The sequence below is a fragment of the Neolamprologus multifasciatus genome, chromosome 7, assembly GCF_963576455.1.
Source record: "Neolamprologus multifasciatus chromosome 7, fNeoMul1.2, whole genome shotgun sequence".
Taxonomy (NCBI): domain Eukaryota; kingdom Metazoa; phylum Chordata; class Actinopteri; order Cichliformes; family Cichlidae; genus Neolamprologus; species Neolamprologus multifasciatus.
In genome coordinates, this window is record NC_140445.1 from 59,011,000 (window position 1) to 59,025,730 (window position 14,731).

At 40.3% G+C, this 14,731-nt stretch overlaps 1 protein-coding gene across 5 annotated transcripts in view; it reads right to left on the minus strand.

The window, feature by feature from the left end:
- magi2b (membrane associated guanylate kinase, WW and PDZ domain containing 2b) overlaps positions 1–14,731 on the minus strand; it is a 90,984-nt gene that overhangs the window by 19,123 nt on the left and 57,130 nt on the right. For 3 of the 5 annotated variants that reach the window (XM_085167987.1, XM_085167988.1, XM_085167990.1), the window contains exons 7-9: positions 5,908–5,965; positions 4,838–4,959; positions 4,036–4,218 (exon numbers count right to left, since the gene is read on the minus strand). In XM_085167987.1, the coding sequence (XP_085024113.1) occupies positions 4,036–4,218; positions 4,838–4,959; positions 5,908–5,965 (363 nt within the window). Of the gene's footprint in view, positions 1–4,035; positions 4,219–4,837; positions 4,960–5,907; positions 5,966–6,570; positions 6,664–14,731 lie in introns of all 5 variants that reach the window. The other 2 variants (XM_085167986.1, XM_085167989.1) reach the window with 1 other exon arrangement.

The following is a 14,731-nucleotide window of genomic DNA, read 5'->3' on the forward strand; positions in this document are numbered from 1 at the left end:
CCGACTCCATCTCACAGTCGAAAACCCAAAATGCATGAGTACTATTGTTTAAAGGATTGTGTGTGTATATGTGTGTGTTCAGTTTCCTTCAGCACACCCATCCTGGCTGGTGGTGTCTCCTCAGTATGAGAACTTTAGATTGCTCTGCCTGGTTGATTGATAACATTTTTTTTCCTGCACACCAATAACAAAGAGGTGAAATAACTTCACAAATACGACACTAGATACTCCGTCATCTCTGCTGTAGTTTGAACGTGCGGAAAGTTATGGATTTCAGCTTTAAATCCACAGCCCCATGACAAATACAGCTGCCTCAAATCCTCTATTTCACACTTCTAGCTGCGCTCTCTGTCACACATGCAGACACGCACACATTCCCATGAGCATGTGCGCACACACAAACATACACCATACATGTCGCATGCACAATCGTACACAATCCCTAAGAGCAATGCTGCACAGCTCAAATAGGCCAGCTAATCTCAGCCAGGGAGTGTCTGCGTGCAACTGTGTGCGAGTGTGAATGTGAATGTGTGTGCGCTATGGCAATGTCACAGAGCGTAGAGGAGCAAGTTGGAGAGAACAGAAATCAGAACAGAGAGAGAGAGAGAGAGAGGAGGGGGGAGGCTGACAGACCAGGAGAGAGGGATGGAGAGAGGAAAAACCAGAGAGGTAGAAAGAGAACATGGATGAAAACACACTGAGGCTGAAAACAGAGGAGAAGTGTCAGATGACATGGTTAGATAAGGAAGCATAATAAAGGGTAAGCTGCAGAGACAAAGAGAGATGGAGATAAAACAGAAAGAGATAGAATCCAGATAAAAGAGAAACTGATAGGCAGAGGGAGAGACATAAAAGCACAGAGCAGGAGCTGAAAGCAGGAAGGAGGCATCCCAGCTCTGAAATGAGCTCTAAATGAGCAGTTTAGGCACCGGCCGTGCCAGGCATGAGGCCAGCTCGCAGGTTCGGAAGAGAGCACACATGAAGCTTGTCCTCCTCTGATCCTGTGACGGTGGCTTACTGTGATTTTTTCTAACATTGGATTTTATCTTAAATCTAAAAACTGGCTTTTGCATGTGAAGTTTAAAATAACCTATGGAATCTGCGTTTTCATCCTCAACAACATACTGGTAATGAACTGGATTTAGGACTTTATTCAAGGACACCAGGAATGAAAACACACACTGGCTGCTGCGAGGATCCAATCTGTACCTCTCCACACACAGCAATGCAGGTTCTTTCCAGCCACCAAGCGAGCCACGTGAGACAGCATTGCTGCTCGTTTGTGTTTACGAATCAAAGCACAAACACATGTCTGGGGGTGTCTGACACAGGTACACCTGTGTACAAATTATTTTACCTGGACTGTTTGTGCTCCTGCTGTTTGGCTATCAAGGCAGATTGAATCTCCTAATAAAGTAGGTGGTGTGTGGGCTGATGTCAGTTATGGCCAATCAAACCTTTTTTCTCTCCATCTTATTAAAAGGAAGATGTTACAGTGCACTGACAGAGGACAGGGTGTACTGAGAGGGAACTGGAGTCCTTGTCTGGGACGTACAGTGCCACAGGCATAAATATAGGGCATCCCAAATATGTCAACAAGGACAAATGATGCCCATGAATTCTTATTTGTGTGGATGTGGAAACGATAGCAATAGGTTTTAAATTTCCAGGAATCTTGGGGTACACAGCCAATTTTTTTCACTATATTAATACCATTTATTATACATTACAGGGGACTTATAATAAATGATAACTGGACTTGAATTGAATTTTAAAAGAAACTGAAGAAGACTTTAATAAAGAAAAACAGGAATCACGGGAAGAAAACGACAGAGAGCTGTATATTTTGCCACAGAGGACGAACTGTGCCTCCTATTGGTATTTTGTATATGACTGTAAAAGTCCTTTTAGATGTGGGTATGTTACAGGTATGGTTGATGGAAAGAAAATAGCCTGCGCTACTTTTTGTATGGAATCAACTCGCAACTAAATACATTTATATTGTTGGAGCTATTTGTTCTTATTTTTTCTTATTTTGAAATTAGTTAAGGTTTGTTGTTAGTTTACTTATATTTTGGGATTTATTTATAAGTTTGTTTGTCGGTTAATATTTTGTTTCAATGTTTGTTTGATGTTACTTTGTTAAATTAGTCAGTAAGAGCTGTAGGGCCATTTTTGTTTCTATAAATAAAGAGACTGGTATAGGACCAGCATGCACTGGGGTGGGCCTATGTTTTTTTACCAGAGCAGGAGAAGCAGCAGGTAGTAACAAAAAATGGATCTTGTTATTGCTTGCCAAACTGGATAAAATAAACCATAAAAATGCAACTTTCAAGTTTGGACAGTGGACTTCTTTTGCCTGCATACAAAATAGTATCTCAGTGCAGCAGTGGCTGTTGGACTTTTAATTGTGGGATGTTTGGTTTGTCAAACAAAAGGAATTGCCACTACATATATTATTGTGCTCTTACGACCACTCCACCATACATTCATATTCATATAGTGCTTTATTCTATGCACTGTACGTGGATCATGAGGAACAAATTGTTGAAGTGTACGTGGATCATGAGGAACAAACCATTACCATTAGTTTTGAAAATGTCCAGAACTGAAGTCATTGTGGAGAAAAATCCACAAATATTTAGAATCAGTATTTAGGACCACAACTCCATTTGATGCCAAGACAGTGTAGCTACCACTACATGAAGCTACTACTTATCTGGGTTCATGTCATTCCCCTAACCCAAGCCTGGCCCCAGGATAGGTAAACCGGACCCTTTTTTTTGTCATCATGGGGGTTTTCAGAATCAATCTTTCTCTGTTCTCTCATCCAGGACCAATTTGCCCTGGGACACCCTACAGCATAGCTCCTGGGATCACTGGAATGCGCAAACCGCTCCACTGTGATAAAGTTTCGATTCACACGGGAACACTCAAACTAAAGAAGACAAATACTTAATGAGAGTACTACTCGCTGAAGCCGCCACAGCCTGATGCCCCACAAATTGAAAATTGGTTAAAAATCATTTATGACACCTACATAATGGAACAACTGTCCTTTTCTTTAAAACTACAGCAAGATAAGTTTAAGGACTTGTGGCCAAAATGGATTTATGCATTTATCACCCACTTAGACCAGGCTTAACCAAACTGGAGGGGGCACTTATATTTTTGTTGAGATGGAAACAGTGACACTTAAAACTTTTGTGTGTGAATCGCAACAGGAATAGAGAACGAGGAGAAAAAGTGCAACCACCTTGTAACATATTGTAAAGTTATACAGAAAAATTGAGAAATTAACACAATGTAGAGGTTTAAAGTTCATGCCATGGTAACATTTTCTTAATCTATAGTTTAATGACTGTAGAATTTAAGCTGCACGCTGACATATATTTTATTCAGTATTGTATCTTCTACATGAAGATGCACACACGCACAACCTTAATATTTTTTTATCTTTTAATATTTCTTAAGGAACAATGATCTCTCTACCGCACTTTAGAAGCTATACGGTGTTGAAATACTTGTTACAGAAAACTACTGACTTTGACTTTTGAAGAGAGTTTTGAAAAGACTTGAATACTTAAGAACGTAAAGTAATTCACCCAATCGTCCAAGATCTCTGAGCGCACTGCTATCGGGATCTAAATGGTTGCTCTTTATGCTATGACATCTCTGGATTTGTTCTGACTTTTGTTGCTAAAAGTTACACAGTAACTCAAAAATGCACTGAATACTAACACTGCTGTTTTCTGTGGATTTTTTAGGAACCAGACATGTTGACAGAACCTGCCAACAGAAAGGTAAAAATTCAAACTCCTGGCAGCAAAAAGCTCTCTGTATTTGATCTGCCATGAGAAAAAAGATAAAGGTCCATAACACTGAGGTGTCACAGTAATGAGGGAGTGCTTAAACATTTCTACAAACACAGAATTACACTATCAGCAGTGACAGCGGTGACAGCTTGCAGTTTGTTTAAACCTCAATTTATTTCGAAACCAGTTGTCAAAATTGCACGCTACATATAATTACCTGTGTCCATTTTTCCATCCTGAGCAGCAGGTCCATCTGGTATTACGCTCTTCACTTGCAGGAACTCGTCGGGCTCGTCGCCTCCTATAATTGTAAAGCCAAATCCCATGTTGCTCTTCTGCAGGGCTGTCGATAGGAAGGTGCCCTTCAGCTGGGTTGGGTCCCTCGTAAACAATGGCTTCTCTGCATTTGGACAAAATTGTGAGGGACAAATTTACACCATATTTTCATTTCTAGAAATTTTGAACATTGTGTTATTAAGTCATTTTTTTTGCTTTTACATGATTTATTCAACACTGGATGCATCTATTGTAATTTTCTTCTTAATGCCGAAACTTGAAGATACAATATCCTGATAATCTTGCTGGAGAAAAGCAGTTTTTACTCAGATGAAGGAGTAATAATGTCCTGCTGTAGTATGTCATCATACGCATGCCTGGCTTAGACCACTAGGGGCCTTAAGGCTGGCATGTTCTCTGTCCCCCGCACTGCCTGTGATTTCCATTCGACCCTGTACACTGTGACACTGTTAATCTGCCCCATCAAACACTCGTGAAACAGCCCACTCTATGACATAAGCCGTGAAAAGAGGAAGAAAATGCAAAGTATTCAATCCAGAATTTCAGCACTGGAGGGAAAATGTGTAATTATTTCAAAAATGCATTAGCGTGAGATGGCCTCAAGACCAAGGCTATGTGCTACACACATTCTTTCTGCAGTCATGGCATTTTCATATTTGTGCAACTGCGTGAGCCTGTCAGCATGTTTTCATGTAAGTACTGCACACGGTGTGGAATTGTACCTCTGTAAATAGTAGGCAGCGGTAGAGCAGAGAGTCCCTGGCTCTGCATCTGCCTCTGCTGCTCCAGGCGTCTCTTGGCTTCCAGGACCGGGTTCTCAAACTGAGTCCTTCTATTGATGTGACTGTAAATACAGTGCATTGTCACAAATTATGAACAAGGACAGATTAAAGCCTCTCTGAAAGCCAACAGAAATACCACAGTGCAATGCTTTATTAGAAATGTGTTCACAGCAATCGTGCTTTTATTTTTAGATTTTTGTGAACCTTGTATTCAGAGGTATTCAAGTGCCAAAAGTGAGTGCTCATTCATAAAAAAATAAAATAGCAGCTTTCCACGTTTTAAATCACCAACATTTAAAAATCTGCCGAGTTAAATAACTCCTTGTTGAAGGAAAGGGTTGTTAGTCTTGCTGACAGCCCAGCTCTTAGTCAAATTTTCAGCTGCTGTTGCTAGTAAATATTAGCACTCTACTCAAGTAAAAACAGCAGAAGGGTGGAGATAAATTGCCAGAAAATATCTGTGGGACATGTTTCTGCTGGATGTAAAACTAATGTCTGGCAGGTGTTTGCAACCATGATCACTGTAACAGCTTAACAACACAAAGCTAGTTTATCTAGTCTGTAATTCTGATACAAATCTGTAAAAACACAATGCAGCGTTACTGGCAACTGCAGCTACAGTTTGTTAAAATTTAATAATGCATTAAATTTCATGACTATGGTTATGACTTGGGTGTAAAATATAATTCCTTTAGTAATTCTTAGGTGCAATTAAATTATATAAATAAGTACATTTTGTAAAGCTAATGACAAAACAAAAACAGCAGCCTCTTAAAACTGTATCTGAATAAAAAGAGCAACAAAAAAGTGTGTTTGTCATATAACCTGCAGGAAAGCCCTCATAAACAAGCGCTTTACTTTAAAGCTTTAATAAAATAGCTGTAATATATGAAAAAGAAATGGGAATTGAGTCATTTATAATTCATAACAAGGCGTTGTAGCGCATGGAAATGCATTTCCTGTTTTAGTCCAGAGTGGCTGGTTTATCCAAAGACAACGGGGAAACTTACTCTACGTAGTAGCTGCCGTAGATGGGGTCATCTATCTTCTCCCAGCCGTAGGGCAGCTCTGAGGGAAAGAAAAACCAGATAAGGGAAATGAAGTCAGTCAATGCTGAGAGCTGAGGGAAGGAAGGTAGACTCTAAATTGAACCACTGAGGGGAGACGGCATGAATCTCCGAGCTCACAGCTAGACGCTCCCAAGCGCTCCTTTAATAGACAGACAGCACTTCGATCTGCAGTGGTGGCTTCTTCATGGAGACGCGAATCACAACAAAGACGTCAGCCCAAAACAGGGTGGGAGGAAAAGAACATTAAAAATCATCTGACACCTCGGCCTGCCTTCTTTCTTTTTTCTTTCTCCGCCTGTTATCGTGAGCACAAATCCTTCAAGGCCAAATATCAACAACATACTACTTCATGTTCGTCTCCTTCACCCACCCACTTGTTTTCGCCTTGGACAGCTTCCGTGGCTGTTGTGTTAATTGTCTCCTCCTCTCCCTCCTCTGGTTCTGTTCCCTTCTCACTTCATCCATCCCTTCACTGATTTATCTCTCCTCTCTCTATTATAAAAGAACTGGGTCAAGGCGCTGCACAAACTCCTGTACTCAATGCCGTTTTCTTCTAATTTACTTCTAACTTTCCACTGTGGTGCACAATCATGCCAAACACACCTTGTACAACATGTTGTTGTGAGCTCCCTCTGCCGGTTTTTGCAAAATTCAAGATGTTTTGGTTTTCTGGTTTAGCACTCAGCTTGCAGGAGGCTATAAGAAACACAAGGGTGGGTTTAAATTGCACTATAAGATTGAGCTAACATAGAAAAACACACACACCTACTCAGCAACAGTCCATCTGTTTCCCTCCCACTCAGACATATACCGGATATATAGCATGTCTCATTAGCATTAGTGCTCTTGAAGTGTTCATCCTATTTCTCGTATTATTTATCTTCGGGTCTTAAATAGTCTCATTCGTGTAATTTATAGCTGAAATCTGTGAAAAACTAAGTACACCCCATGATTCAGTAGCTTATACAACCAGCTTTGGCAGCAATAACTCTAAGTAATCGTTTTCTGGACGACTTCATCAGTCTCTCACATCATTGTGGAGGAATTTTGGCTCACTCTTCTTTACAACATCACTTCAGTTCATTGAGGTTTGCAGGCATTCGCTTGAGGTCCCACCACAGACTTTTGAGTGGACCATTGCAACACCTTGATTCTTTCCTTTTTCAGTCACTGTTGTAGACTTGCTGCTGTGCTTGTGAGCACTGTTCTGTTGCACAACTGATTTTGAGCCAAGCTTAAGCTTTTTTCCAGATGGTCCCACATTTGACTCTATAATACTTTGACATGCGATGAGAATGGTGGACTTAATGACTCAAAGTGCAGCTGCCGTGTAACAAGCCCAAGTCATCAGCACCGTGCTGACAACTGTTCCAGAAGTCTTTTGGGTTTGTATTTTGGCTACATTTTAAATACTTGTTCACTCTTTTCCTAATTCTGCTGTCATGAAGTTTAACATCTAACATGCTAACTGAGGCCTGCAGAGTCTGAGATTTAGCTCTTGGGTATTTTGAGTTTCCCTGATCACTACATGGTCTGACCTCGGGATAAATTTATTGGGACGTCCACACCTGAATGCTCCAAACCAGCAAACTGCCAAAACTTACTGATGATCAGTTAACCAAGTGCATTTGATTAGCAGCGCTTGGTTGGTGCTTACCTGCTTAATTTCTAGCAGCAAGGTTGTACTTAGTTTTTCAGAGGACTGCATGGAGTCTAGTGAAAAAATGCATTTTTCACACGACTGTAGACGGTCACTTTCCACCACTAATAAAGCAAAGGTGATGAACAAAGAACAAAACTACTGTCACACAGATTACAGATGAGGCTAGAAGAGAAGCACCGAGGGAGGCGAATAAAAACATGGGCCTAGTGTGTGTAACGCTGTTGCATTTGTAATGGAAAGGTGTGTGGCTGTGGTGTGTGTGTGGGTTAGCGGTTTTGCTTTATACCTCACTCGTTTGCACAACAGTTTCAAGACTTGGTTTTTAACTTTAGGACTGACCAAAATGTATTTCTAGCACTGACTATTAAAATCTGTAAAGCACAAAAAGTTTAAAACGAGTTCCTGGGCTGATAATAATTTTATTTGTTTGGTGATCAGGTTCTTTGGTCAACTTTAAAAATCCCCCTGTAAAAATATAATTGTTATAATTGTATTAACATAAAATATCTTAGTTCAAAACATCAAAATTTTCTGAGGATTTTACAGATTATTTATCCTGTAAAGAAGTTTGTAATGTAGTAAAACGTCTGTGAAGCACAAGAGTTTCCACACTCAATAGTTTTTAGAACAAAAACCAATCAGTCGATGTGTGTACATGCTGCTTTATAGATTAATTAATAATGTGAGGTCATTTATTGATTCTGCCTCTAAGCAGAAGAACGTTTCATTAAATTTGGAGGAAATTTGTGGAAACTGTTGTGAAAACACTGAACATAAAACAACATATTTAGATTTCCTCAAAGCAACATAAAAGCACATAATTCAGGTATTAAAAGAGACATTTTTTAAACAGTACAAATCCAAAACACAGCCTGACCCACTTAAAGAGTCACACACCCACCCACACCCACCATCAGTCCTATTATTTTTACAATTATTTGGTCCGTGTGATACTGATACAGCGACATCATCCCCCCGCGTTGTAATAAAATTATGAACAGATCTGCGATGTAGATATAAATAATCCATGTGTGAATGTGTCAGTCTGTGTGTGTGTGTCCTGCTGCTGAGCATGCTGACTGTGCAGCCCAAGGTGAAAGGGCTGCACGCCTCAATTATCGTTCCTCTGCTTTACTGTTTGCTCAAGCCGCCCGTGCCGCACCGCCATTACCTTAAATGACCCTTCTCATCCTCGAGGTGAAAAAGCCTGATGGATTCATACTTCAAACCACCTTAAATTCCTTACCACCCTGTCCACGAGCCACCTTAAATGTCAGCCCAAGTCATCCACTAGTCGCTTTCCCTCCCCCTGAACTGAAAGGGAGACAGTTTCCATGGAAACCCCCCCCTCGCCCGAGCTGAGGGCTCTGTCTTGTCTCTATTTCCTGCCGCGGCAATACAGAGAGCGAGGGGTGTGTGTGTGTGTGTTTATGTGTGTTTTTAAGCATTCAATCGAGTCTATATTTGCGGTGTGTGCGTGCGTGTATGTGGGGGAAGTGCGTGCGTGTATTAAAAATGGCTGAAATGTGTCGTCATCTCTGACATTAAATCAAATTCCTCGTGTGTCTGAATATAGCGTGAGCATTGAGGGGGCTCACTTGTGTTTGCTCATTAGTGTGTATGTGTATTGCTGTCTCTCTTGACATAAAGTCTAATTGTGATTCCTCTGCATTAGATGACTCATCTTCCCTCTCACAAAACGTCTCTCTGACCAACAGGAAGCCACGAGCAGATACAATGAACTCATCTGACTCATCTGACAGCAAAGAAGCCAACAATGACTTCAAGAATAAACTCAAAGAAATACAAATTCCACAAGATTTCCATGTAGGGCTGCAAAAAAGGATTTTCAACATCATTTTAACTAGAAATTATAATTGTAATGACAGATAAATCATTTGGTTTGCAGCATCAGCAAAATAGTAAAACCTGGCATATTAAAACTAATTATCTGACCAACTGCAGAAACTAAAAAACTTCAAAAAAAAACAGTCTAGCTCTAGACAGCATAGACAGAAAATACAAAAGAGCTGTCAAGACAGAAATGTATAAAACAGTGATTGCAGAAAAATGAGAGTGAAAAGATGAGAAAAACTCGAGACAGAGAAATGGTCGTGGTCCAGACATGACTCAGTGTAATAACAGTGATGAAACTCTGAGGTAACATTTTTAGCTTCGCTCTCTGAGAGCGTGCTTCAGCGCTCTTTGTATGCAAGCCTGAACCCATTTCCATCTATCGCTGCTAGCTGCAAACATGGTTTTGACACTGTGACGTTGGCCTTAGTGAGAAATCCCGCCTCTGAATGACAATAAACAGTATGTTTTTGTCGACAGCGCTGGGATTACTTGGAAAATGACGCAGGGATTGAGTGCGTATGTAAGGCAGAATTGAAAACAACTCTTGGAGGGACTTGAAGCTTGTCCTGTTTTTTCCTGCTCTGAGCGAGAGAAGGGATATGGGCTTGAGTTATGCAACAAAAGACTCACTGACAAAGAGAACCAGATCTGAGGTGACAAGCCTTTGAACTCTTGGATTGAGTCTCAGCAAATACATACATTACAATGCACACAATGGTTGTAAATTTGTGCAAACACATCCAGCACAAACAGGCATCTTCTCAAACTCAGCCAAAAATGCAGCATGGGAGCAAAAGAACAGAGAGGCTAAGTGAAGGGAAAGGGAATAGCGAATGAGGATATGAAATGCTCAAGGAAAGTGGAGCAAAAAGACCAGACGTGGAAGCAACAGAAAGGGAATAACAAGAGGGAAGAAGGAAGAAAAAAAAAGCACTGATGAAAGTGTGTCTGAATATTTTTCTGTTTCCTGCCTGAGGCTATGAGACTCTGGGAAATCCTTCAGGCAGAGGGGCAGTTAAAAACAGCACCACCTCTTCTTGATGTTCCCATCCCACATTTATTGTTTTATTCACGCCCCTTGCATAATTTGATATCCTTGCTTTCATGCATATTTCATCATCTGAAAATTACATGTCCATTAAAGTGGGCAAAAATGGAAAAATGCTTTTAAATTATCACATGTTTTACAGCGGGAGCACCAAGGTATTGCACAAACATCAAAAATCTGGCAGAACAGTATATAACCAAGAGCTACAGGAGACCATAACAAAAAAAAAAAGAACAGTGCGAGTAATGTAAGGATGGGGATGCTGGATTAAACTACTACATATCCTTCTGTCATCCCATGTGCTTGCTTAGCTGTTTATATACCAAAAAAGAAAATTTCCTGGCATCTAAACCTGTTTTCTGGAAGACATTAATTCATAGGTGCTGTGAGAGGACGTGATGTGTCATCCAGGGCCTTCACAAATGCTCTGCTAACAGTCTTTGATCCAAATTCCTCTGCCAGTAGTGATTACTTAAGCATTAAATTCCTTTAACAACTGCTTCCTCCGAAGACGGAAACAGGCACAGCAAAAGATTAAAAAAGAAAAAAGATAACTCAACTTCACACAGTGAAGGCAAAAAGAAAGAAACTGAAAAGTAAAATAAAGTGTCAAAAACTGCAGTTTCTTAAATGGCCACTAGAGGGTGACTCTACTAGCGCGTCAGTCCTCTCGAAAAATAGTAGTGTGCAAAAGTCTTGAGCCAAAATGGGTGTCTTCAATTAAGTTCTGCTGGTTTCTTGAAGGGAAGTCTTTGGATGTCAGCTGCTTTTTGTTCCATTTTGTGTCCAGAAAAAAACACTCTGTGAGTGTGGGGTGTGGGGTTTATCCATGTATGTTTGGGATCATTGTCATGCTAACAATGATGCTATTGCCAATCAAATGGCTTCCAGATAGTGTTGCATTGCCTGCACCGTGTTTTACACTCACTGTTGTACCTAAAAGTCCAGGTGCAGGTCAGATCTGTGTCAGGTCTTCGCACAATATTTTTTCCTATTTTTTAAGAACATGACTTTCAGATACTGTTCTTCTGCTCTTTTTTAATATCCCTGGCACTTCTTTTGTCCTCCACTTGTCCAGTTTCCTAATTTTTTTAAAGACACACTGCACACCATCCTGAGATATACCAAGTTTTCAGCTAACAGGTTTTTTGGGGGGAATCAAAAAACCCAAACAATTTTATGCCTGTCAAACAAACTGTGTTATGTTTTGCATTTTTTAAGCTGTCTGTTAAGTTAAGTGCCTTTTTTACGCTTGAATGAGTCAAAGGTCAGTGCTAAGTGGCTTAACAAACAAAAAACATTTCTCTGAAAATGGTAAGGTACAAGGACTGGACTGAAAATGAGTGAAAAAGCAACCAATGTCCAAAGAACTACTTGCAAGACCTGCAAGTCTGGAGAACTATTGTTCATGACTTTAAAAAAACTAAAAGAAAGTCTTCTTCCCTGAGGGGCAGGCTCGAGATTTTTGCACAGCAATGTATGTAAATGTTTTTAAAAAAGACAAAAAAAAAAAAGATGGCGACACCGAAATGTTAGACTTGAAGGTTCATTAGAGTTTCTCCCAAACCACTGGGAGGCGCCACTTTGCCTACGTCCACTTTTACATACAGAGCATGAAACAAATTTTCAGTAAGAGATTACATGGAGCTCCATAAGCTATTGTAGCAGCTGCTAAGCACAACGGGACCTGATGCCTTTCTAAAAGATAAAGTCGTAATCGGATCTGACAGAAACTTTACAGACATCCTCCACAGCAAAGCTAAAGTACTGTCAGCCATGTTCGTGAAAAGAGTCTGAACCAACAACTTATTGTGTGTGTGTGTGAGAGAGAGTAAGAGCCAGTTTGTGCAGAGCTGAGCGCCGTTATTAGAATTCCTGTCACAGTCTGGGCCTTTACTGGGAAGAGGAAGAGCGATAGCGAGGCAGAGAGTGAAGGAAAGACAGGAGAAACTGAAGAGAGAGACTGAAAGGGGAGAGAGGGGGAGATGTGAGGTTAGGGAGAGGACTGAAGGGATGAAGAACAGAGGAGAGGTAGAAGCTATCGATTTAGAGCTTGCTCTGGCGGATCACATCACAAACTAATTCAGTGGCCGGCTGTGACAGCAGCAGGGACGTTAGATCACCTTATCGTCATACATCTCATCACGTTGTATCACCACTGCGCTTCAATGTGTAGCAGAATAATGGATGCAAATCTTTCCTAAAAATTTCTGTGTTGTCAGAGTCGATTTTTGCTTTGCTTCATTAAAACTGCTTCTAAACAAACCCCAAAGATAATGATGCTGACACGTATAAAAAAAAGGCAGTAAATCAATAAATTACCTAATCTGACCAGCTAATAAACTGTACCTTATTCTTCTCTCGTCCACACATACCATTCTCGTGCTCTAAACACGAGGGCCACGAAATCGTAAACAGGTTAGAGAGGACTAATAACACACCGTTTTTGAGACCTTTGTTTCTTCCTTCCTGGACAGAGGTTACTGCTTTGGCCTCGAAACATTTATTCAAGACAGAGAGTGACAGGTCAGGTCAATGCTCCCTGACAGTGAACATATCACGAGGATCAAACACACCAAAAGGTTTCGGAGCTGCTACACTGGACCAGCCGAAACGTATTCATCCTCAGTGGCAAATAATCCCAAAGAAATACACTTTTTGCTCCTGTTTGAGTAATGTTTGCTAAAAACTGCACTGCCCAGCTTTTTTAAGGTAACAAATTGGCCCTTTCGCCAACAATAAATCTCCATAGGTAATTTGTTTGTAAAAGATTTATGTCTTTACTAGAGCAGCTGAACTCTCCAGACTTTAAAACACAATAAACTGTGTTTTATACTGGAGTGATACATTCTGAAGCACGCAGTTATGGTTACAGGCCAGTCATTTTTATTCAAGGTCTTAATTTAATTTTTTTTTTATTAAATTATTGAGTTGTTTTGTTCAGTTAATGATGACAAAAAATAATAACTGAAGCATTTCTTTCCCTTTGGCACCTTCGACTCATTCTCAGGCCGTCTGAATACAACCTGCCCTGCTCCGTGTATGAAGTTCATTTTTCCCATCTGTCCCTGCTTTAGTCCTCACACAATGTAAAGGCATCGTGGACCTGGATCTTCAATGTGGTCTCATGATTTGCTCTTTTGGAATGTGTGGATTGTGATTCTGGTTCTCTATTTGTTTCTGGTCTTTAGTTTATTGTGTTTTCTTATGATCCCAGCTGTCTTCTGTGTCCAGTTTCTCATAGTCTTGCCCTCTGTTTGTAGTCTGTGTTCTAGTTTATCTTTAATGGTCCCTTCCTCTTTCCCCAGTAATGTCCTCATGTCTGTGTGGTTTGTGTGTCTTAGTCCTGGTCTCAGTGTTACTTCCCGTTTTATTTTGAAAGTCACACGTCTCGTGTCCGTGTGCCACTCCATCATTATTTTGTTAACTCGGTCAAATGACAGCAATAAAGTTGTGTTTAAATTCAGTTCCTTTCTCACGAGTCTGGTGCTGGGCTCCTAATCCTGCCTGCCACACAGCCCGTCACATGACAAAAGGCCTGTTTTTCCTTGAAGTGCATTTGCTCTTCAGCTTCAAGATTCAATCAAATCCTTGTGACAGGAATTTTTGTTTTTTTCATGCAAATATAATAAATCAGCCCCTACAGGTTGCTGGAAAATCTTAAATCCGAAACCCGTCAGCAGCTTAATACTCAGTTCTGACTTGAAAACTACAAACTTTTGACTTTGTTGAACAAATTAGTGGATCTAACTCTATTCAACTAGGGTGGCCTAAATACCTTTGGCTAAGCACTGTGTACCAGTGCAGTCCTAACTATAATTATAACGTTTACATCCTTGTGAAGCAAGCGGTGCTTTCCTTTCACACAGTGATCACGCAGATGTGCTGCTAGCCACAGATGCAGACACACATATATACCTCTCATCCACCTGCTCTTGGACACACAGAACATTTAACACATCCTGGTTTGATCATTTCTACTTTAGTAGCCAAACTTTTTTTTTCTTAGTTTTACAAATAATATATTTCTCCTATTACAGTTTATAAAGAGTTTTCTCATATTCACATTCTTTACCTTTTCACTTCTACACGCTGAAAAAGTCTGAAGAGATCTCCGTTTTTTCTAAATTAGAATTTGAACTAGCTTTAAACATTTTCCCCTCGCTGAGTGCACATACAGTTTTGCTCTAAAGTTC